The sequence below is a fragment of the Diachasmimorpha longicaudata genome, chromosome 18 (genome assembly GCF_034640455.1).
Source record: "Diachasmimorpha longicaudata isolate KC_UGA_2023 chromosome 18, iyDiaLong2, whole genome shotgun sequence".
NCBI classification, from domain to species: Eukaryota; Metazoa; Arthropoda; class Insecta; order Hymenoptera; family Braconidae; genus Diachasmimorpha; species Diachasmimorpha longicaudata.
Window position 1 is genome coordinate 3,927,576 of NC_087242.1, and position 26,411 is coordinate 3,953,986.

General features: G+C 42.3%; 1 protein-coding gene across 4 annotated transcripts in view; it reads left to right on the forward strand.

The window, feature by feature from the left end:
- Window positions 1-277: 277 nt before the first annotated feature.
- Window positions 278-26,411, forward strand: part of LOC135171156 (transcription factor Sox-2) — a 63,260-nt gene continuing 37,126 nt past the window's right edge. Inside the window, exons 1-2 of one of the 4 annotated variants that reach the window (XM_064137516.1) lie at window positions 279-2,524; window positions 4,692-5,215. In XM_064137516.1, coding sequence (XP_063993586.1) covers window positions 1,173-2,524; window positions 4,692-4,764 — 1,425 coding nt within the window. In that variant the 5' untranslated portion in view covers window positions 279-1,172 and the 3' untranslated portion in view covers window positions 4,765-5,215. Of the gene's footprint in view, window positions 2,525-3,199; window positions 5,216-26,411 lie in introns of those variants that run through there. The other 3 variants (XM_064137517.1, XM_064137515.1, XR_010300502.1) reach the window with 3 other exon arrangements.

The window sequence follows — 26,411 nt, forward strand, 5'->3', positions numbered from 1 at the left end:
CACTGCGTTGGAACGGATGGCCCTGATTGGTGGATGGAAATGATGGCAGGCGTGTGTGCCAATCGATTTTGCAGGCAGGGGGCTCAAGCGTACAACGCTCACGAAGACCCGACGCTCGACTGTGCGCCGGCTCGGGGTAGGCCGCCAGTGGTGGGGAGGGAGGTCTGGAGGAGTGGGATTGTTCGGTCTCCATCGTGCCACGTGTGGGGGAAGAGGACGGAACTATATTATCGGTGGAAGGGTGGGGGTTGACTGAGGGAACGAGGCACCGACCGCCTCGGCAGGAAGTGAGCCCCGAGACCGTGTTGAGAGAGACCCAAAGGCGAATCCTACAAATGCTCAGATCGTGGCCTTCTCTCGAAGCGAGTGGTTCTCTGTTCTTTGGCTCATTGAAAATAACAAATAAGTATACGGCGACTATTTACTGGTAATAAAGCCAATTGTGCGCGATTATTTCACCGCCGATAAACCTCTCATCGAGTGAGATTGATTAACGGAATAAAATAATTAAAAACAATTAGGTAGATTTGATTTTTCAATCGGTAAATAGAGTGGTGATTGATAAGTGCACTCGATTGTTACAGTTGTTAACTCAACTGAGGTGTTATTAATTCAACGTGTGAAATAAAAGTGTGCGAATAACGGATTTTAATGCTGTAACTGTCGGCGAATTATTTGGTAGAGACGTAGGCCAACAGTGCGGGATATAACATTCGTTTTATCTAGGAGTTTGTTGTCACCCAGGATTGAGGAACTGAATTCGAGGAATCAGTTTGCAGGGACGATTAATTGTGATGTTTGGAAGTAGAAAGTCAGTGGCTTATAACCCGGGTACTGTTAAAATAGTGTGTACCAGTGTCAATAGACGTGTACACTCGTGTTGACGATTGACATATATTCCATTGACAAATTAATAAAAGACAATATCAGATGATATGTGCAAGGATACCGAGGAGTACAATCTGCCAGTGATAAGTTGAGGGAGGGATAGCACTGATCATAGGAATCACCAGTGATTATCGAAAAATCAAACGTATCGGCTGGAACGATTCAACGTCATCAATAGTTGGCATCCCGACGGTGTTTACCATTGATACCCAGTGATAATCGAATTCCATTTATCAAGGTAACATTAAAAAGGCGGCAAACTGTACGGCCACAGGGAGGAAGACATGCTAACGATGGAGACGGACTTGAAGGGCGGCAGCCTGCACGGCCAAATGCCGCCGCATCCACATCAGGGTGTCTCCCCAATGGGTCATCACACTGGTGTATCACCATACGGTGCATTAGGCTCAATTGTACACAGTCCAGCCCTGTCATCGGGCTCACCACCGAGCTCCGGTGGTCTAAGTGCCCTGACCCTTCAACATCATCATCAAGCGCAACAGCATCATTATGCATCGATGCAAGCTGTACAACAGCAACAACAGCAACAGAGTATGCACAGTTTGGCACAGCAACAGGCTGCCTCGCATCACTCCCACCAGCAATCGCAAACGCAACCATCCTCGCAGCAATCAAATCAGGGACAACAGCATCAGGCACCCAACAACAACAACAGCACCAACAAGAACAACAATATTGATCGGGTGAAGAGACCGATGAATGCATTTATGGTGTGGTCGAGGGGACAGCGTCGCAAGATGGCACAGGAGAATCCGAAAATGCACAATTCCGAGATATCGAAGCGTCTTGGAGCTGAATGGAAGCTCCTCAACGAGACCGAGAAACGTCCCTTCATCGACGAGGCCAAGAGATTGCGGGCAGTGCACATGAAGGAGCATCCTGACTACAAGTACAGACCAAGAAGGAAAACCAAGACACTCTTGAAGAAGGACAAGTTTCCATTGGGCTCTGGGGTAGGTGGTGTTGGTGGTATGCTTGGTGTTGATCAACGCCAGGTCAGCGGTGGTGGTGGACCACAGCAGAGCCAACTACCTCGCGATGTCTATCAGATGCCCAATGGATACATGCCAAATGGCTACATGATGCATGATCCAACCGCTTATCAACAGCACCCCTATGGTGGACATATGGGTGCTGCTGCTGCCGCTGCTGCTGCAGCTGCTGGATATCCTCGCTATGACATGAGCCATCACATGGGCGGTGGTAGCCCAAGTCCCATCAACAATTACATTAATGGTTACGGTGGATACGGAACAACCACTGTACCTGGTGGCTCACCATCACCCTATCATCAGGCACAACCCGGCTCACAGATGTCAAGCCACAGTCCAAGTGGTAGTAGCATCAAGTCCGAACCGACGAGTCCAGCAAGTGGTGGAATACATACACCAACACCAACTGGCACCAATCCCACCAGCAATCCCGGTGTTAAGAGGGAGTACATGGGACAGCAGGGACAACAGTCGCAGGGTGATCTCAGGCAGATGATATCTATGTATCTGCCACAGAGTGCGGAACAGGGAGTTGTACAACACGCCGCTGGTGTTTACTCACCTGGACCATCACCCGATCCACTGGCACAGCATCATTCTGTTATACCACCGCTCTCTCACATGTAAGCTGACTTCTATATTACGTTCATTTAGGAATTTTTGGCCGGTTCAATCTTGTTTTTTGTTGTTCGGCCATTTTTTTCAACGCTTTGTGCACATTCACGGGGGAGAGGATTAGCGGAATCTCTAGTTCATTATTTTTTTTAAGTAATGGATCGGTTGATCGGCTCCTTGCGGAGCGGTGAAATGATTTGGGAACTTACGACTGAGACCAAAATCATAATTTTGGTTTACGCTCAGGAAAGCTCAGAATCAGCTCGAATCGTTTTACCGTATCCATCAGAAATTTTTGATTATCAAGTTGAAGAAATGGTTGATCAGAGGACTTCGCTAGCAGTAGTTATCTTCTAGAAATTGTGTATTTTTTAATAGTCCTGATGCACACGATACAGACACTTATTTTCCAACATAACTAATTTAACATTGACATGTGTCAACGGTGCGTTGTCTCATTACCATATTTTTAAAAAATAATCTCCTCATTTCTTCACCCCATCCTCTGCTTAATCCCCTCCATAATCATTCGCTATCTGTTGTTGCATGGGGTGATAACGAGCCTCGCTCTCACCCACCTCAACCATTTTTCCATCTATTTACATTGTAATTGTTTGCCTTTAAAATTATATTTATTTCTCAATTGAAAAAGAAAGCTAACGAAAACAACACTAATCTCGTAGGATAGCTTAGACGCGGATGGACGGAGGCCTGCCAGGGATCTTGTGATGCATACAGGGATAGTGTCGTGGGGAAATGATCGAATATATTAATAAATCGATAGACACGATTTCGGATTTATCAGGAAAAAAAAAAATCTAAATACACGTAACACGTGCGGGGAGAAACTGAGAATGAGTTAATTGAGAGAGAAAATAAAGGGGTTGGAAAGAGGGCACGTGGGAGCCTGCGGAACAGCAAAAACACGTTTCCACAGCGAGGATTTAAACACCGAGGGAGCAAATCATTCTCAAGCATCATCAGCAGCAGCTTGTTCATCAGTTTCATGCTGAGAAAGCCAAAAAAAATCAACTGGAGGAGAAAAAGAAAAACCATAACAAAAACTACGGTTCGGGGGAGGGAAAAAAAAAATTTTCTTTTTTTTTTCACTCGAAATTTTCGCTGCGGAAACGAGTCTCTTCCGCAAACTCCCACGTTAAATCTTCAAGAGTCATTCAGTACAGAATAAAAACAACAAATAACAACATCAATATAAGTAAATTTAAAGAAACAAATAAAATGAAGGAGAGAAATAAAAGTAATCGTACATTACGGCCAGACTCGTTTTCCTCCAGTAACCACTGTGATAATAACAATAAACGCGCTTCAGTATGATCGAACGAACGGGGAAACGAACCGGCATAAATGTGTGTGTTTTTTTTTTCTCTTCCCGAGGGAGGATAAAGTGAACAAATAAAAAAACTAAAAACCAAGAAAAATATTGATTGATAACGAAAAAAGAGATAAGATCGTTGCTGGGCAAATGACGTGCCGTTTAATTAAATATAATTAACACTAACGTAACTGTAAATATTATTTATAAATACTATAACTAGATTAAAGAATCTTGCGTGTATATATTTAATATTAATTTTTTTTCTCCAACCGGTAGTACACGAGAGAGAATCATGGAATGAGAGAGCATTGAGTGTCTCGTGGCCGAGTTCCACATTAAATTCATAAATTAATATGAAATTTAATTATGGCGATGTATTCGCCTCCCACGCCCGTGTGTGTAAATACTCAATCAGATATTTAAACTATTGATTAGCTACAAAAAATTGAGAAAATAGAAAAAAGTTTATATGAATTATATATCGATGACGATTGAATATATTCGCGGACAAACGTTTATTATCATTTATCATTAATGTTAATTGTGTCATAATCACATCAGTGCCCTTACATAATCTTTAATTATTAACCATTAATTATTAGCTATTATTCAGTATCATAATATTACGAATGCTCATTATTGTTTCCACAACACAATTTTTTTTTTAATCAATTTTCATGACCTTCTTATCCTGTCCAATTCTCCCGGATTCACCCGCAAATCACTCAAGTATTATTACATTATTAATTAGTTTCATATTATTTCTCTCGCATTAACATTTTATTGTTCTATTCGACGATACATTTGTCATTTACTGATCCATGACTGTGATCCCATAGGACCTATCGGACAACGTTTGCCCCATTTTTTTATCAATACGCGCAGGATCGACTGCGAGCGCTCGAACTCTAGAGCTGAGTTGTATAAAAAAAATTATGACACGACATCACACACACTCACACGAGGACAGAGCGAGAGAGAAAATAAGATGGAGAGAAAAAAGGAAAATTTAAGTTATTTGCGAGGATATTCGAGGAATGGTGACCGAGGCGGACACCATATTGTTTTTTTTCTTTCATTAACTGTGAAATTTGGACACAAATTTGATGACAAAAAACAACCGGTTGATAAAACCCGGCAGGTGAATGACACAAAATTTAAAAAAATATATAAAACTAAAGAAATTTCGTAAAATATAATAAAACCGATATGTATGTTTTTTTTTCTTTCTTATTATGTACGATGTTTGTATATAGGCGATCACCCACTTGTAGATTATTGATCGAAAGGAGAAAAAGAAAACAATAGAGAGCATAGTTGTCAACAAAATTTAATTAAAATTAAATGATAATAATTATCACAATTAATTGCATTTCATATGAATTTTTTCCTCTTTCCTCATTCCCTCTTTGATTCTCTCTTGCTCATTGGATTCGAACCTCTCAGGGTCCTCCAATATTTTTGTTAGTGTTACTCCAGGTACCATAAATTTACAGTTATTAATTGATATGTTAAATACCTGTAAAAGGGAGATTCTGAAAATATGAGAGATTGGTTGATGTGAGAGTTGTCTTGTAATCAGAGATGCTCCTGTACAGAATATATAATCACTTGTGGATACTCTAGATGCGACAAGAAAAAAAAAATAACATCCTGTATATATCATGTTCTCTTTGTGTTGGAGTTTAGGCTCTGCATTACGAAAAAACGTATATTATATAATTCATTAAGTGCATTTAATTGTGTTTTCTATTTTACATAAATACCCACACATCAATCACATATCCTACTCACGAGCCCTTGAATACAATGGTTCAAATTATCCTTGGGAGGCGAAATTCATCAGGTAATTATGAATTATAAATAATGTGACAAATATTTCAAAAAAATTCAATTCCATCTGAAAAATTTTTCTCGCAATTCAACAGACAAATTAGACCATAACAAAATTTTTAATTTGTACTAAAGTCAACTAAAACTCGATTTCATTCTCTCTACATTTTAAATAAATAAAAAACGTCTCAGATAATTTTTTATATTTTTTAATTCGGCCAGAGTTTTGATTCTTCCCTTTGGGGGATTTTTTATTTACAAAATTCTTTCGCTCCACCCCCTCTTCAATATCGAATGCAACAATCCAATGCCACACGCAATCGCCTCTGACTAATCAATAGTAATTGGGCAATCGATCCTGGCTTCACAAATGCGGAAATTTACATATCATTTTATTTACACACAACAGATTGAAATTCTCCCACCTAAATCTTCATTCTGCTCAACGACGATAAGAAAAACAACGATAATTACGGATTTACAGAGAGGGCCTCACTGAGGCCCCCCTCTGCATCACAATCCCCGAGCTGTCACGTTTCTGCGATAAAAATGTACATAAACACAACCGAAACTCTCTTTCCTTTACTCAGAACGAATTATAGTGCTCGGTTTGTGTCGCCGGTCTTTCATAGCGAGAATTATTTTTCCGAAAAATCCTCGTTCCCATTCAAATAAATATTGTTTATACCCTCACACGTTCCTTTGAACTAAATTTTCTTTGTTCATTTTCGCCGGAATTCCCTCACCGCCGAACTCCCCTACATTTATTAACCTCCACAAGTTTATCATTCAATTAAAATTCACTCCACAATTTCCCCGACATTTTATCCAACTTTTCTCGTGTGATAATTCAAGTTCATTAGTCAATGAGTTCATGAGTGACTTTACCCAAATATTTCAGAGCCTGATCAATCGTTATTTCAATCGTTTGACGATCAAGGCCGTTGAAAAAACATCAAATATTTCATGTACCAGACCCACATTCACGATCCTCAGCTACACACGTACACTACCCCCTCCCTCCCCTCCCACTGAATTTGTTCACTGCTTTATTAATTTATTCATTCCTTTGGGGCCTGTCTACTCGAATGTACACCTCACTCGTAAACGTGTTTTGTATTCGTGTCTGCGCCACTCGAGACTTCTCGTACTGGTCAAACAATAATTCGAAGACGATATTTATACAAGAGCTCTAAGGTACCAGTGGAGATGCTCTTCCCCGTCTGACGTCACGCCCTTCGTGAATTCATGTAGTTCGATATAACGTTGGGTTTTGAATAAAATATCAAGTCGTACGCTCGCATTTCTCGTAGTGTTCAGTCTTGAAAGATATTCCGAGAGGAGAATTTTCCGATTTTGGAAAATGTTTATCAGACATGAGATAGTTGTAGTGATTCAAATGTCCGAATGTTATAGTCAATCCAACTTAATTAAGTTAATTAATTATTGATAAACAACTTGAAATGTAAACTCTAATAATCTTTAAAAACTCCTCTGGACGTAGGGTAAATCTGACAGTTTCTCATGACAACGGTCTTTCGCCACATTTTCTGGATATTCTCGTGCATTTTTGGGACTTACCGAGAGAACAAAGAGATCTTTTACTTTTACTCTGCGGTAATCAAAAATCCTACGGTAATCAAAAAAAATTTCTCAGGACACGACTGCCCTAATTTTCATTGGAAATTATTCCCGTCTTAGTTTCCGAACGAATGAGAGTTTCTGCGGTCGAGAGTCGGCAACTTCCACCTTTGCATTTCCGGTGGGTTCTTCAGAGGGCGCCTTTCGCACGGGAACGGAAACCAAGTGGAAGAGGTGTCTCGAGGTTTTATGCGACGGGGCCGGGGGTACAAAAGAGAACTTAAACTCCGAAAGAGGAAAAAAATGCAACTGGCGAGAGGGTGGGGTAGGGGTGAGGAGGGGAGAGGGGGGAAATAAAAGTTGAGAAGTGACAGAGGAGAGGAGGTAAATATGTGAGAGCCCCCGAAGCGATCGTTGCGGACTGGTTCGACTAGGGTCAGTTTATCGCAAACAAATGGGTTACGCTCTTCCCTGGCCGTATTTCACTCGAATTTATTGTTTATTATTCCACCGTACCATGGGATGATATAGGGCCCATGTTTGACCGTGGATTGCGTTAATGTCGTTAATAGTTCCACCGGTTTCACGTCACACACTCGTCGCGACATTGGCTTCAAAAAAATTTCAAGTGCCGTCGCATTGACTTCGTGGGGTTTTGAATTTTTTTGAGGAAAATCCGGTTTTTTTTATTCTCGAAGATAGGAACAGGACCGGGGCCCTTCCTAGCCTGTGAGTTTCTCAAATTTGAAGCCGGAAAATGACGGAATATTCACCGAGAAGTGCCCGGGATTTACGGATTTTTTTCTCGAAAGCTCGCCACCCGGGATTTAAATAATTTCTTTGTGATTAGTCGGACTCAAGGGCGATAATTGATGTCTGTCGAGTTGTTAAGTATCACCGGTAACTCTAATGCTCGATTCGCATGATGCGACAAGCAAGGCCCCGTAGCACGAAGGGGTCACCTCTGTGCTACAACGTAACATGATTATTCCCCTCGATCCCTCGCAACTGCTTCCCAGCGATTGTAATCAACCGGCGATTTGTCGTAATTTCAGTGTTCACCTCTTCGCCGGGAGGAAAAATTAATAAATAATGAAAACGAAAAATAAAAATAAAAATAGAGGCGGACACGCTTATCGCCACCTCGGGTCGCGTGGCCGATGGTTCAGGTGAGGAAATTACGGGTGAGACATTTAATTTCTGTTGATTGATACGGAATTAATTTCAGGGAGAAAATAAAGTCATTGGGTTTGATTATTTTTTTATTGATTATATCATTATTGTCATTAGTGCCGCGATTTTTGGGAGGGGAGGATATATTTCATGAAGATATTTTTTTAATCGCTTTGTGGCCACTCCGGCCGCCATTTCTCTCGCTTCAGTCAAAAAAATTCAATTTTTTTCTCACCGCCCTCGTCTTATCACACGTGAGGCGGACGTCTGTCACCGATAATGTGACACCCGCACATCTGGAGGGCCCAACAGTTGTCAACACCTATGTACATAACACTCACCACCGGCTCGATGACGCGAAGAAATCGAATGCGATGAAAAACATCGATTTAATTGTTCGCGTGCGAAGAGAAAAAATTTTGAAAAAATCGATCCCTTTGGAAAAATTATCCAACAGTCGGTTAATTAGTTCGAAGGGTTAAATAACTGTTGCTGAGCGATGGACAAACTTCACTAAATGGTAATTAAATAATTTCCAAATTAATTTCTCACTTCACGTCTCGGTAAATGGAGAAATAACGGAAGAAACTGTTTGAATTTGTCTTTTTCGCACTTGTTATTGCGCGCGAGAAGAATTGAGAGATTGAAAGGGACAATTACTTAGCCCTTTTGGCGAATAAAAACAGGAGAAGTGTTGACACCTGTGATTTCCATGGTCTCGCTCACCCCTTCTGGGGAATCGTCTGAGCGTCTCGGCGCTCGCCTTCTCCCGCAAATTAATTAAGGCGCATCCACGCGCGCCCTTCTCCCCACATTTCGCATCCACATTTATATCTCATTTACCCTTCCAACAACTTGGCAAAAGAAGTTCCAACTCGCCAGCGAAGAGATTACAATTTTTCATGCCCACTAATCGTCTCGACGTAGCGCATCCTGCCTCGGTCACATCATCAGTGTAATTTTCGTCAAATGATTCTGGGGGTAAATCACGGATGAACATAACGTATTGAGATATGAATTACTGATATCAACGTGATTGCGATTGAATTGATGATAGCGAGGAATTTCATTCTGAATAATGACTATAAATACATTACCCTGAATCGATAATTTTTTTTTTGCCGACTGAATACAATTTTTAACAAAATTTATGAAAACGCACATAACAATAATTTTTTAAAGTAAAAATTGAGTTTGCTAATTATCACCTAATTAAAACTCATTACACTGAGACTGTTAAAAATCTCCTGAATTGTCTTTTAATGATTTACAAAAAATTCCACTTTCCATCGTCTCAAAAAAATATTTTCCTGCGGTTCACGATCGTGACTTGAACTCTCATTAAAAAATCAGATAAAAAAATAATTAATGACATCTTATTTCAACTTTTTAAAATGATTTTTCGGTATTTTACTTAACGACTCCACTGGAGTTTATTCATTCTTTAATCGCGCACAACGCGCGGGGTTAACAATGCGCCACTTAACGCCCCCGTTAATGGCGCATCGAAATGCCAGGGCAATCTAGTAAATCAATCGTACACAGCAAGGTGAGCAAAGTGAATGGGCGCATAATCCAGTGAAAGCGAGGACTATCACATGAGAATCAAGAGCTACATAAAGACAAAACGCTTTAGGATTTAAGACACAGTGGGACTATTTATTCTCGTTCCAGTGTTTTATTTCTGTCTCTCCCCGTCTCTGACGCTCCTCCACAGTCGCATTATCCCTGCGGTGATATCACACCAATGTCGGCGCAATGTCGGCGCAATACTGGCGCAATGTTGGCCCAATAAAAATTGATAGAACGTCTTCCAACAGTTGTTGAGAATGGGTTCAATCAACGAATTCAACTCCTCTACACGACTTGTCATATTTTTTTCGGGTCGTTGAGGACAAGTGAAGATGCGATATTCACACCTTCGACGGAGGCGCGTCTGTGCTGGTGTCTAAATATAGACGGGATAGTAATGATTCATAGGAATATCTCTCGGGCTACCCGGTGTTCAGGTATATGAGGTGGAAAAAAAAAAAATTGTGCTCCACTCCTTCTGCGCTACCTGTTGGTTGACGAGAACCCCGAGGGCCATGCGGGCATCAGCAGGTCTACGTATTATTTAGGGCCCCTTTTCATTCGATTAATTTAATTATCACTGTGAAATCTCGGAGGTGTGGGTGGGAGTGGGCGGTCTTACATACACAAGTAAGTCATCTTAATTATTGTCTGGGAGTCGCGCCCTTTGTCGCGCCCCCCGGATGACTGAAAATACGTAACACGGGAGAAAATGTCGCGCGAGAGAAACCCTTGTCATACGTTATGTCACTGAAGGGTATTTTGATTTTTTAACTGCACAATTCAAATTTGCAATTTGCAGTGCAAATATGGTGGGAATAGAATGTTTTGAAGGGAAAAGTTTCCGTCGATGGGAATGCGCGACTCCGGGGGTTACGGTCATTGAATGGACCTTAAACCCTTCGAAGTTGCTGTGAGTATGTGTTCGTCTGTTGTCGGTAGTCGGAGTGATCGATAAACGGTGGCACGAATAAAAGTCATCAATAAAAACAATCGCCTATTGTGTGACTCGGTGATAAGGAATCGACCAAGTTCACGGAATTACCCGAGAAAAGGCAATCACCACTTTCCTTACCTTTCCACTCCATTAGCGGACTTAATTAATTGTGAAAATGTCCGGCCAAAAAAGTGGGAGAGGAAAAACTCAGGTGTTAAATTGCTGGTGTAATTCTTTCTATCGATTTTTGAAATCATCGTGCAGGGAATTGAGTGTCTAGTGTAACCTGGCGTGACGCCAGGTTATCATTGAAACTCCAGGGGGAACCGTAAGACGGCGAACGTCACGTCAGGGCTGACCACCGAGCCGTGAATATCTCGAACGAATCTCGATACGGCGATTACAAGTCAGTTGCATTCCGTCGACTCGGAATTTGCGAATTGACGAGGAGTTGAGGCGTTCGCTCCCATTTGCCTTTTGCTGACTTATCAGCTGTCGGTAATCGGAGATTCGCACGAGCTGCGAATGCGATAAGACGTCGTGAAGACGGGGGAAATGATTGTTTGAGTAAAAATACAGGCGTTTTTAATTGGATAAATTAAATTGGGGGCTGTAATATTTTTTTAAATTAAATTAATTTGGTCTTCGGGCCCCGGATGCCGTAAATTTGATGACAAATGGGTGCGGTTTTTTTCTCGAAAATCCGAAAGCAATTTGGCGAGGCAATTGGAACGTAAAAAAATTATAATGAAAAAAGACAGTCATCGAATGAGTTAGAGGCCCAGTTGACCAGTCTCTCGGGCCCCTACCGGTCCCCAAAAAAAAATTATTCCACTCCCGACGGGAGACTGGAGAGACGTGTCATATTAGAACAAACTAGTGTTACTTTCACGTTTTCCCTAGTTTGGTAAGCCCCCAACGACGAGACCCCACCCTTTTACCTCACCTAAAACCACTAAAACTGGGGAAACTATTTGACTTCGTGCAGGTGTGAGCGTGACAAATTGGAGAATATCACCCTAACTGGGGCACAATAGGCCTAGTTGCATAATTTTAACGGTGGATGAGGGGAAAATATTTCTGAGATGTCAAAAATTTTGTATTGCCAAACAAAGGAGACAAACACAAACGCTAATTTTATTTGAAACTTCATTGGAAATTATTTATGGCTACGAGGAAAAAAAATTTCTAGTTCTAAACAAATTTCTATATAGCTCCAGAAAATATGAATTCATAATTCACTAACGCGAAGGTCTTTTTAGTTCCTGGGAAGATCCTCCGAGGATCTTCCGTCAATTCTGAATAAATTCACTTTACAAATTTTCACTTTACAAAAAAATCGGTCAAGTAATTTACCGAATGGAAATATTTTCCGAAAAATCGTCCGAAATCAGGAGAAATTACCGTTCAACGGAATCTCGCTGTCACAACTCCATTTCGCTGATCAAAATTTCTGCTGTCATCAGCGGCAATTTGTGCTGATGTTTTGGCAACAAAGAACATTTGTTATTGTTTAATGTAGACATGCTGCGGTGAGCAAAGCCCTCATCGAAAATTCGCCATCTCCCCGCCCTCTGACCCGAACAAATCAATTACCAATTACCAGGAAATTAATTATTCCGATTAATCCGTCTATGAGCTCGAGACGAGACCTTTTTATCAGCCGGCAAACAAGGTATAAATAATTTAAAAAATTATCATATCTCCGGATTAATATTCTCAAAAATAATGGCAGAGTCTCCGATACCGTCACCCCTCACTCCCTAATAAATCAATAAATCAATAAAAATTAAAATAAAACTCGTCCGAACACTTAGGACTGGTCTGACCCAGTCATGGTCCCTGGATTTTATTTTCATTGGAGAGCCGATTCACTCGGTTGCCGGATTATCAAGCTCCTCTTCGTTTGCTCTCTATATTTTTTTTTTTGCAATTCATTTTCTCTTTTTTTACAACTTTTTGCGGCCGGCGAAGTCTCGCGCAAACCCCGGCATTCCTGGGTGGGGCCAGAGCACAGCAGCCACAGCACAAGGCAGTAAATCATCTCCTCTGGGTGGTTTCTATCTCACTTCACTTGGACTATATGATCCCCCGTGTACCCTACACATGGAAAAACGAGGGAGTGAGATGCCCACAACTGTGGAGAAGCTGCTGAAGAGCCTCCAGAGTGGGTGCGAGAGAGAGGGACGGTGGTGGGTGGGTGTCTGTATGCCTGGTAGTTGCCACCATTGGCCATAACAAACCTCTCTCGCACCATAACTCCACGTGACACACGCTTTATTGCGAATGTACTCTAGCCCACCCTTCTTCAATAATAAATTCCTCTTGCCACTGTGGAACAACCTCTATTTGGACATTGTCATCGTTCTCGTTAATGATTTTCCGAATTCGTTCAACTATATCCGGATTTTTACTGGCTGTCATATTTCATCAGTGGAAATGATGACATTCGAGCTGTCAAAATACCTCACGACTTTGTGAATTTTCAATGTTTCGCGCAGAAAATTTTTTTTTCTACCGAAGATCTTCTAAAAAACTGAAGAATAATTGAGGAGAGATCACAAGATCTTTTTGGAAAACCGAACAATTTGTTTGAGACATTTTTTTAAAAAATATTCTCCACCAAAAGTTTTTCAATCTCCTGACAATTTCCTTAAAACCCTTCGATAAAAATCATTATAAACAATTTATCAACAATTGATTTATCAACAATTTTTATTCGTGACTCACCTTGTATTATCCAATTACAATTTACCCCCATCAACCCTGGAAATTGTTCAGCTCCCGATGGTACAATTCCCGGGGAAAAAATGTTAAAAATCCTCGTCCGGAAATACCGGCCCCCGTTCGGCAACCGAGTACTTGAGCAAACAACTAGTAATTAGGACTATGGGGCTCGATGGGTCCATCATGAGTATCATTGGAGCACCATGTCGGACATAAAAACCCATCAGTCCACCCTCCGCAGACTTTCCTCCCCCCCCCCCCTGCCGCCCTTTTTTCAAACACGAGTTGGCGCAAGTGAGAGAGCACCAGAGCTACGGTTCAACGAGTGTTTGCTGTGCGCTCTGTGTCCGTTTGGTTGCCTATGGGTTTTGAGTGGTAGTTCCTCGTTCCCCGGTGTTTGATCGCTGCGCCTCGGAACCGGCCCCTGGAGTGTTTGCCCATCCTCTCGCCTTGTCTGAACGGTTTTGTCAGTGTCTGTGGCCCACCTTCGTGTATTATCGTTGAATCTCACTCCCGAGTTTCACCGATATAAATACATCCTCAGAATGACAATGAAAACATTATAGGGATCACTCAAAATTTGTTGATAAACTATTTAAAAATTCAAATAAAAAAACCGGATGTTCCCCCCAAATTCGTCAATCTCCTGGACATTCGAGAAAATAAAACACATTTTTCCAAATAAATTTTACTGGATTAATTACTCCACCGAATGTAACGTAATAAAATGGTCTAAATACACCTGAATACCGCCGGTAATTCTCAATTAAAACCGCTGAACAATTAATTACAGAGAGAGTCCCCTAATTCCGGGGAACGAAATTAGCATACCCTCCGGAAAAAGGGCCATCGATGACCCTCCAATTGCCTCCCAAAAGTCACTCCCTCACTTTGTGGTTGAATTAGACTCACTTTCCAAAGCACTTCTCCACTTACGTATGAATATTCAGTCCCGACATTGTCGAAATTCGTCCTAAAGGGAATGCTCACCCTCTCTCCCTCTCTCTCTCTCCCACTCTCTCGTTTTCATCGTCTCTGCACGACTAAAACGCCACGAACAAACGTGTCTGGCTTTGCCCGAGCCATTTAGCACAGCATTTATGCGCCGGTCCCATAAAATAAATCAAAAGCCAAACGGATATTACAATGACAATGGACGAAAAAAAAAAAAAAATTACGCGAGGGAGAGGGTGAGGGAGCAACTTCAAGAGATGCCCATACTCACACTCGAGAGTCGCAAAATGATGCCACGAAACTCTTGTTTACTGCGCGAAATATATTTTTATATATTTATCGCTGTTTCTTTGGTTTAAAAAATTCACCCCTCGTACTCACCAGCGAGTTATGAAAATTATTTGTCGGGGTGGGAAGGGAGGGGCCCTCTCCACTGCCTCGAGTATACTCGTGCAAATTCTAATGGTCGGAAGGGCTGGAGGGGAGGAAAAAAAAAAATATGAAAAATGGGGAATATTAATTGGGAGGTGGTTGCACGTATTACGAGCCACTTTTGGCGCACGACTCACTGCCTTACTAATTCACGCGTGAATCAGTAAACAGGATAATAACATACGAGTTCTCGACGGTACCAGTTCAACTTTGTTGGTACAAGTATCAAAAGTGGATATCGTTTTTTCTCGTTATAAGGGCATGAAGGGCGGTGCTCTTGTTAATTAATGGGGTCGTGTGCGAAAGGAGAGGGTGTTTCTTATTTTTACAGATTTTTTTGTTCAGTAAAAAACTGAATTTTGGAATTTTCCATAATTTAGTGGCGAAGGGGTGAAAGGAGATGAGTTGACTTGTCTGTGGGTCCACTTTTTACGCAATAACTCCGAAAGTAAGGGAGATAGCAAAATTTTTGTCGGGACATTTATTGTAGTACTCAATGCCCTCTATAAGAAAGCTCATCATAAAAATTTCGCTATCTGCCCTAGATTTTGAGATATTCATAAAAAACTAGGGGAAAGTCAGTTATCTCGTTTTACCACTCCGGAATTGAATTATTCTGGGATTTTTTTCGCACTTCATTTATCACTAATTATTATTGGGTAATTAGTGGAGTGGAGGTGGCTAAAGGGCGCGTCTGGTGGGGAGGAAACCTGTAGGTTTTGATAAAAATCAATCTCCTGAATGTGAGGATTAACTGGGCTTGTTAGTCCCAGTCGCAATCAGTGCGAACTGGTAATTTATGGCCTGACGCCATTGTCTCAGACGTCGATGGTTACACCAGGAAGCAATTAGTCGGCTGTGGGATTGGTCGGTGGATCCTCTGGAAGACGTACGGTATCCTCAAGACCCACTGCTGCCACCCTTAGTCGAGGTGAAGTTGCTCTCAGGTCTAGACATCCCTATCCTGTGATTACTCGGGACTTCCGAGTGTGCGAGGGGAAGATGTCGTGATATTTCAGGAAAAATGGGGGCGGGGGATATCTGATAGCTTGATGGGGACTAATGGATCCTGTCCATTGGGTGTCACCAAATTTTTTATTATGAACTGCGTAATCCATCAGCTGTCTCTACATTAAACAAATTAAATCGTAAATGTCAGCAGAGACAGAATTTTTTTATACAAATTAGAGCTTCAAAGGGCGCGACGTGGGATGGCGGGTGGTTTTTCGCAAAAATTAGGCCCTTAAGGTTAATTATCGGGGCATGATTTGACTTGAAAAGTCGGTGAAAGCCATTTTCCCCCACGTTTCACCCTCTAATGACCTAATTAATATAAAAAATTTTTTTATGTTGGTTTTCGTGCCGTAAAATTTGTAAAAAAAAATTCGCAAAGTTGTGGACCACCAATTTGTTTTGTAATATTCCCCCAAAAATGTCGACGTAATCATAAATCCGGGAAAAATAGAAATCACAGTGACAGATGATGCCGGGAAGTGAGAGCCAGAGTATCATTGCACTCGACCCGAGGGTGTCAAAGACAAATTTGTAAAAGGGACGAAAAAGAACGAGGAGAAAAAAAAATATCCGAGTGCTTAGGGTGTCCCCGCAGGATGTCACACGGGATATCGTGTTACCTGGTGTATCGGAGCCCCGGATGGCAAGAGAACATGGGAATCTCGGACGATCGAAGCGCGACTCCAGGTTACACTTGCCACTGCAATCGATACTCGGAATCTCCGCACGATGGGATAATTGTCATTTCCTCGGTGCCAGTACTGAGGACTGAGTACCGAGGACTTCCCCAGGGCTATTAAAATTGATTAACAGAATTAATTAATATTTTTACCGATTTTTTTCATCTGTAATCTGTGATCTCACCGAGGCAATACCGGCGATTATGTGAGGCCCAATTATGGTTACGATCGTGGCCCATAATTGGACCAAAGCTGTCCCAAACCGATGTAATTGATTGATTAGTCAATATTGACCCATCTTATCGTTAGAAATTGCAGGTCAATTAATCGATTCCCATAACATGGACCCATTTTGGGCCATATCGGGGTCGATTGGCAAAACCTACATGGTATCATCCTTTACCATACCCATTTCGTCATGGCCCAACGACCTGTCTACACACAATAGACCCACGTAAATCAAACAATTGCACAATATTCATTTGCGTAGACGTTCTCACATGTGCGTTGAACTATCAATAAATATGGCAACGGTGTTATCGATTTGGTTTATCGAGTAGGAGTGTTCACCGACATCAGCAATTTGGTCTGCGCGCGGGTCGAATCCACATGTGGGGGGCAGTATTTATAGATCCTATTAATTTGATGATGATAGAAGACAAACTCACGCTCACTGGCGGATTTTTTCTCTCTAATGTCATATTTTTCCCGATCGACGGAACAGACTTATCAATATTGATATTGGCTCAAATATTTACTGTTAATAACGACAATCTGTCTTCACAGGTAATGAAATATTCCAGAGTCAAGTTCATTGGTTTTTTTTTTATTCAAGATCATTTCTCATTTTGTGAACCAGATTTTCATTAGCTGCTGCTGATGACTCGAGCCTTTGGAGTCAATAAACTTCGATTTGTCGATTACGTAATTTTTTTTGGGGGTTTGATGGAGAATTTCTCCGCGTGTTGTTCAACCTGCGATATAAATTGTTATTTATCTGCCACGGGGGCATATGTATACCCGTGAAGTGACCCCCCGGGTGTATACATGCCAGCGGAGACACGGTGGGTGCACTCGGGTCGTAGAGTGTCGCAGTGTAACCTCGAGGGCGTCGTCGGCTACCGTGACCGAACTGAATCTGCTCGTGAACACCGATACTGTGGTCGTTGCCGACATCGTCGCGTGTCTCTCCCTCTCATCCCCCTCCTCCTCCTCTCCTCCCCCGCCCCCCCCCCCATCCCCTCGCTGGGTCACTATTTTTTTTCCCTTATTTCTGAACCGATGCGCAGTCTCCCATTCCAGTCTTTAACGTTGTAAGCGTACGAGCATAAATTACGTGACTCAAGAGTCACGAATGCTTAAATGTCCGCACGGCATGTGCTTCTGTCGAGCAGGAGAATGACAAAACGGTACAGCGAGGGTAGATTATCCCCGGGGGTGTGAGGTTATGGTATTCAACGAGATCGAGGAGTTCATTATTTTTTGGTTTTCCAAGATCTCGGGGTGGGACATGAGGATGGGATGATGATCGGTGATACTGGCAGGGTCGGCCGATGTTGGCGGACTACTGGCCACTCCTCATTACGTTCGGAAGTTGATTTTTGTTGGGATAAAAGTTTTATTTTGGAAGATCTTAAGTCGATAAAAATTTTCCTACCGAAGATCCTGAACTTCCAAAGGTCGATTGTCTCTATTTCTCAGTCTTTACCGTCACTGGAAGCCCCCGAAAACCACTCACCCCTGAAATTCCCATAAACGTTCAAGTGCGAGCTCCTAAAAAATTCAAAGTACGAGGTTACCCGAAATGTTTGCCCACGGAAACCCATAAAAAAACCCTGCGGAGGAAGGGTAAAAAGTTAATCGTGCGTCGCTGGCCCAACCACTAAATTTCGGTACGAACGCACGCGAAACTTGGTCGTTCCCTTCCTCCAACCGAAAATTCTGGGATAACTTCAATCTACCACGGACCTCTACCCCCTTCTCACCCCCCTCCTTTACCCCGCCGTTTTACCAACGGCAGTGCTTTCCGCAGCTATAAATTCATAAACCTTATACAAGTTTGAGACTCCCGCGCCTTCGTCCTTCCACCGCGTCCGCGTTCCTCGCACACCCAAAAACGAGACAGTCTGTCTCTTTTTCGCAAGTTCTCGGTCTCGTCGTTTTACAGGGACCAGGGTTTTATATAGATTCAGGGAGGCATGGAAACTTCGTCGAGTTGCCTCACCACCTAATAATCCCAAAGCCACGAGATGCCAACGGCAAAACTCTACTGCGGAGCTTGTCGAGCTGTCTCGATAAATTCACGAGTAGTTAGTTCACCAACAAGAAACTCCCACCCACTGGGGCTGGGGTGGGCTCTGGGGGGGACTGAGGATATGTGCGGGGTCCAATGTATATGGTATCGTTATTCATAACTGTATCACTGGGGATTTACAAATTATAATCCAGTTACTATCACTGCTGATGATGATTGAGTTACCGGTTTTGTCTACCGATTTTCTGAGGAAATGAAAGTTCGTTTGAAATTCCCGCGCGAAAAAATTGTATTAGTCGTGTCAGACGTTTGTTTGAAATTAAATTTCAGTTTTGAATTTTCATGGGGTCAGATTTTGTGCTGAAATGTCGTGTTGGGACAGGAATTTTCGTGAAGAATTCCTCCTGTAGATTAGGAATTCTTCGAATATCAATTCGTCATGGTTGAGGACCCCTGGAGTCAACTCCTCTTATCTCCAGTGTTTGTTTACTTTTGGATGCGTCTGTCTGAAAGGTAAACAGATGGTGTATAAAAAAAATTGATAAATTCCTTTTCGATGAGGTCACAGAGAGTTCGGAAATAGTTTCGACGTTCATTGATAGCGATGAGTCGAATAAAATCGACGCGTGATGTTCCGGTAAACGATTATCGGGTTCTCGGAGGAAAATTCCGGCGGTTATCTTTTATCTTTTAAACGCACGAGTCTGTTGCCTTATCGGGGGATGATGTCGACCTTTAAAAGATCATCGAAATGATTGTCATTGTGGTGTTCCTCCCCCTCGCTGTCATTTTCATAGGCGTCGGGAGGCCCGTGTCCCGGACAATCTGCGCGGAATAATTAATCGCGGTGATTCTAAATAAAGAAAATGTACACAAGTAACCGTTAAGATTCGGGGAAAAGCCTGATTGGTGTTGGACGTTTGTACGATACATCGTGTGCGTTAATTTCACTTTGATATGCAGGAGGAATCGCGCTAGTTCACCGAAACCACGCGGAGGCGTGATCGGAGAGCTCGATGCCGTCTGCCTACACATATCGATATTAAATACAACGCGATTGCGCTTTCTGTACTGAGCCTCATGCCACGCGACTATCGATTGAGATTGTCCACGAATTATCGTCACATCTTGTCACGTAGATCGCAGCACGCGACTGGCAGTGTCTTGTTTCAGGGACAATGCGACGCGCGATCAGGCTTCAAATTAAATTTTCAATCATCAGTCGCAGGGGAAATAGCAACATTATCGATTATTAAAAATACTTTTCCAGAAATTCCGATGGAAAATAATTTATTGAATATTTTCCTGGTCCTTCAGGCGACAAGTGCGACTTAAAATTCATAAAAATCGATTGTTACCATAAATCGATTAAAAACAATCGATTTTCCCGATTCGATAACTCGACAATCCCCATCTTCTCATATCACAACATGAATCACTATAATTTCTTTGAAAATTTTCTTCCCCCAGTCCACCCCTCCAATTTCCCCTCCCCAACCCGCAGAAAAAATGGAGTACCATTAACTCCATTACCCTGACATTCGTCCTCACACCATCGAAGTGCTACGCGAGCTGTTAAATGCATACACAGCCGCTAAAATTGAATAAAGAAGACACCAACTGCATACACGAAGAGACAGGCGCGAAGCCGAGGCGGAACCACTGAATACGGGGCGAGACGCGTCACCTCCGTGGCACACCGAGTCGTGTCGTACGGTTGCAGAGGCCCGTGACAGCCTGGAAATTACTACTTGACGACGCATATCTGACTTGGTTGTTTCCTCACTACGATTTACAGTACTCCAGGCGTATGTGTGAGCCAGGGTGCCGCCTTGCTTTCTGCTCCAAATCAGAGTCGAGTTGAGTCGAGTCGAGTCGAGTCTATCTCTTACCTTCTTTCTGGTTTAATGTACGTGCAACATGGGAAATTACATTTCATCTGCGGCGACGACGAGAAATGACGATGAGGGGGTGGGAATGGGGTGAGAGGGTAGGGGTGGGGTACACGAGTGTTTCTTCGTTTTCATACGAATTCACCCACCATCGAGGGCGACGAGGGAGAGGGGGATGGCTTTATTAATGGGCGATATCATCTCTAGTTGTGCACTTCACTTTTAGAACTCAATTTCGACTGTGTCGATGAGAATGGAAGAGGAAGCTCTCACCAACCGGATGTATAACCGAGTTTAGAGTGGTTTGTGGAGCTGGTGAAAGACAACAGTGAGAAAGTTTTGACGTTTGACGTAATGGAATGAACTTTTCAGTAAGAATCAATTATTTTGGTCTGAGAGGAGGAGAAAAAGGCTGTAAAAATTACCTGAAAGGGTAGGGGGACGTTATGGGGAAAAACATCCCCGGAATTAACACCCACCCCCAGAATGTTTCGAGTTAATTGTCCTGCGTCGCCCCTGGGAGCTGTCGCCGGATGGATTTCAGGATTAAAAACATTTTTATTAAAAATATATTCAGTCCATTAGTCCGGGTGAAGTTCTCGGGAGGTGGAGAGACGGTTTTGAAAAAAAAAATTGCCCCTCCCTGATGCAACGTTATTATCAGGTTCTATAATCACTGAAAAAAAAAGCGAAAAATAATTCGTGACAAAGAGAAAAAAAATATCCCATCTATCTCTACCTCTCGATTTCGTTTTTCCTTTCTTCTCTCTCCTCCGCACAACGAGAGAGAACTAGGGAGACCGACGGCAGAGATATTCCGGGTGAGTTGAGCCTCCCGGCTATCGGTGGGCCAGATCAAATAGCCGTTGCACTGGGGCGCGCACTCTCCGGTGCCTGTGTCCGAGAGAGCTGGACGACAGCCCTCAGCTCACCCATGTACGTGTGAGTGAGAGAGGGAGAGACGTGCGGTGTATCCAGGGATGAAATCCGGTAGCGGCGAGCACGTCAACTCGCGTTCATGTCCGACGTAGCGAAAAACGTCCGAGAGAACCTGGGGGCTATCGGTATATAGATTCGTCGAAAAATACGACGTCGAATCTCCCCCGAATCGAGCGCCGTTCCGTCCGCCGAGAGACGACGGAAAAATTTATAAAAATGTCAACAAATCGAACGAGAACGAATTGAAAAACTACTGAATTCAGTTTTTGTTGGATTAAAATTTTTGGGATTCAATTTAAACTCGAAATTAAATATTAAATTCGAGGGATTTGCGATAATCCAGGGAATTACCTTGATTATTTTTCCCACCCAAATTTCAGCCAATAGAATTGCACCATTTGTTGATATTTTGTATAGCCTACCTCGAATATCAGCGATAATTTTTTGAATATTTTGGTAAACAAACGACACTTAACCAAATAAACCTCTTTTCATGTCATGGCACAATTCTCTTGGCCGAAATTTGGATAGGAAAAATAATCCCCTGAATACCACTCGAGCTTCAAAATTATAGAATATTTCCCTCTAGGTTCCCTGCATACAAATGAAGTCGTAAAGTTTTTCAGGAAAAATCACTCGTGCTTCGCACTCGTGATTTTTTAGCCTGAAAAACTTGACTCCTTCATTTGTTTGCAACGAATCTATCGGGAAATATTCGATAATTTTGAACCACTTGTGGTATTATATGTGATAATTTCCTAATGACTCAAAATATTTTGATAATGTCACTCTGATCTGTCAAAATACCCCGTCATTAATCCGAAAAATGTCGTCGTTAATAGAGGCATTAGCTCCGGTGGGATAAATCCAACAATTTATTCGATATAAACTCCAACTAGTTTCCCTCTCATCACTGGTTTACCATTTTTATTTCCTCGTGTATCTAATTCACGGTTTCATTCAAAGTCTAATAGGCGGTACGCATAATACGTACGATCTCACTCCCAGATTATCATCCGCTCGTGATTGGTTGGTTATACATATATATTATACGTAAAGGTATATCCGGATTCAAAATCTGGCGTTTCGTCATTTCCATACAGGAAGCTGTCCCCTCCCCCTGCCACCACCCTCCCCCCAGCTCTAAATACGGTACATGGGTATATAACGAGAAAACCCACCTCTTCCCCTCGAAGTGATGCGGTAATGCATTCAAAAACAGAACGTCTTTTTTTTTTTTATTATTTTTTTTTATTCTGAGTTTCATTTTTTTTTCTCGGCGCATCTCTGTCTCGCGTTTCGAAGCTTCGACGAGACCTACCCCGAGGGCGTTTCGGGGCACCTCGGGCAGGTAGATCCAGCATTTTCATTCTCTCGATTGTGGACCACTTCGGGGACCACTGTGTTACCCGCTCGTCATGATTATTATTCGTGGTCAAGATGATTCTAATGGCTGGCAATTATTCCCTATTTTTTTCGCATTCTCCCATGCGAGGAAATAATATTTTGCTTGAAGGGAATCCCTTCCAACCAAATATCCAATTTTATTTCACAAAATATTTCAAAATAAATTTTATCTCAATAAAAAAATTAATTTTTTGAAAATTGACAGCACATTTTCATTCATTTATTTATTTATCCAGTCAGTAATGATATGGTAAATCCTCATAAGTTTACTTATCTCGTCCTACCACTTCCCATCCCCTGTATTAATTTATTTAATTTTACAACGAAACAACCCTTCAGCAAAAACTCAAAACCGACAGTATCCAATTCTGCGTTTTATATCCTTTCGCTTTGGCATCTCGCCCAGGTGCAGTAGCAACTAAAAACTAGGGGCTATATAACCCGGGGCACAGGGGTGGATATCGTCCCCTTCCACCTCCCCTTTCGTCCCCCTTTCCCACCCCCTGGGTGTATCACCGAGAGAATTTTTCTCCCTCTCGCCCGTATTTTTTTCTTTTTTCATCGTGGCATTTTTTCCACTGTCCCCCCTGTCTCCCCCCTCCCCCTCTCCGTCCTTTCCCTCATCTTTGTCGGATGCTGAGCCCTTCGACCGAAGGGGTCCAGCGATACGACTGACGGGTGAAACTCGGACTACCTGTATGAAGGTATCCCACATCCTCTGATGATCCTTCTTGGTAAAATTCGGGCGCCCAACTGTCTACCCCGCTTCGGGAATAGAATTCGGCCTCTGGGGCCTTTCAATGTTGCATCATTAACTCTCTAGCCTAGACTGCGTGATCGCTTGAAAAAATATCCCTGGAATTTAGTGGAAAAATTTTTTTTTGTTCGGTAAATATGTGGTTTCATCGCGAGGGGAGCAATTTGGCTTTTCATGGGATCAAGTGACGTTATGTCATAATTAATTTTTTATTTGGAAGGCTTAACGTTTTGAAAATGTTGTTTTTAAAAGAAAACATTTATGTGTTATTTATGTTTTTATAATTTTTTTGGGGGGAAAACTGCGGTTGAATATGTGATCATAGTTTTTTTTTTAATTTTTAGTGGTATCATAAATTCGACAGGAAGAGCTGGGGGAATTTTTTGATGTCAGTTTTGGGGGAAATTTCACTGTTTCGATTTCTGAAGAAACCAAAAACAATTTCTCCATTTCATGTTGCCGTGTTTTTTCAAAAAATATTGACGAGGTGTTGATGAAGCACTAAGTGCAACCGCAAACAGCTACCGTATTACGAAACTCTTCCCGAAAACCTGCAAAACAAATCTCGTAGCCTCCAGTCGCTATTTCCAAGTTCAATATTTGAACAGTTAGGTTTCGTCAAAAAAACGCGGATGACACTTGAGCCCGACCTCTCGACATTTCTCCCACGAAATTTCACGTGTCATCGGTGTCATCGAGAGCACCCAAAATTCCATATTTATTATTTCCGATATTCGTCACATATTTTATTCCTATTCAAAAAATATTGGGCCTTTTGTGACGCCGCCGACGGAAAGCGAGACGTCAGACGGAGCCCGACGAGATAAGACCGGGTCTCGTAATCAAAATGGACAGACGGGACGAGACAAGACCAGAGGAGACGAAAAAATCGTCGATTTGGTCTCGTCTCGTCATCACCAGGAGTTTTGGAAAATTCCTTCGGATGTGTAATGGCGTCGTTCGCGCACTTTTCCCTCGATATTTAAAAACCCAAATTTACGACGATAAATATTAATGACTTCGCACGCATACATTCATTCGCTGGAGACCTTGGAGCACGCGTGAGTCCAGTAGGGACGAATTATCATAATTTCGTCATATTTCCAATGTCGAATGGTGGTGGGTTTCTCGCCTCACCGCAACAGGAAAAAAAAAGAAAGGGAGACAAAAATTTGGGAGAAGGCGTGCAGGCGCATTTCGATCATTTCGGTTGACAGCAGAAAATACGAAAACCGATCTGGGATTTTTAGCAGGAAATGCGGCGAGAGGGAACAATTCCCGGACGATCCTCCACTTTTTCGGTAGATTCTCAGGTGCGTGGGTCGACGGGGACTCGGTGAGGGGAACCTTGCGTTTTCAGAAATCGGTGAAATCCTTTTTCCAGGAATATTTTCAATGGGAGAGTCGAATTTCCCACGGTGAGCTCTGATGTTTTGCGAAAGAGAATTTTTTCCAGGAGAAGTGAACAACATTTTTCACTCCGCATTCCTCATGTGGTAAATTATTTCAATTTTTCAACCAACAAATCAGAGATTGAAATGTTTTTGTTTTTTTTACACATAAATTTTATCCCGCAAGCTCTCCATTGTGTAAATCCAATCCCATAAATTCCTGGACTCGTAGCGACACAATTTTTCTCCTCGAAAAATCTATTCAATTTTAATTGACTCAAATGTTACAATTCCCTCGCTCCTCCAGCTTTTCTCCCCCCGGCAATTTATTCACTTCCATTTTCTCAATTCAACAATCACAAGCTACAGGTTTCACTCATGTTTTTAAACCGTTTTTTCCTCTTTTATAATGCGCAACAAAGCCCAGTGGCACGCGTTTGACATCAATTGAATAACTCCGGGTTGCAGTTGAGCCCCGCCAGCACCAACCACACCCGGTACACCCTCTAGGACAAGGGAGTGTCCTAGGCTCCATTGGGTTTTTGTCCCAACGATCACCTAGAGCTCTACCACGCACATCTCACACCCATACAATCACGACGAGTTTTTTTTTTTTATTCTTTATTATTTGAATACCACCAGTTCTCTGTCTATAAACAAATCGGACAATCGTCAATCATCGTCGTCCTTAAAGGGCCCTGTGCATCTCATTCACGAATGCGCACTGTCTCTGTCTCGTCTCCTTGTCACTGATGCCCAGGGGGAGAAGGGGGATGGGAGACAATGAGACAAGGAAAGACAGGGATATTGAGAAAAGAAAAGAGTTTTGTGCCGAGTTTATCGTCATTTGAATATATTCACCTGTTGGTGGTGGGTTTCACCTTATCCGATGGTATGAAAACATTCGAGAGGGGCCAAAGTATCAATGAGCTGACTATTCAAAGGGTGAATCAGATATTTTCATTGATTCGGGGGGACAATAGACGGAATTTAATTGATTCGTCACCTCAAAAGTG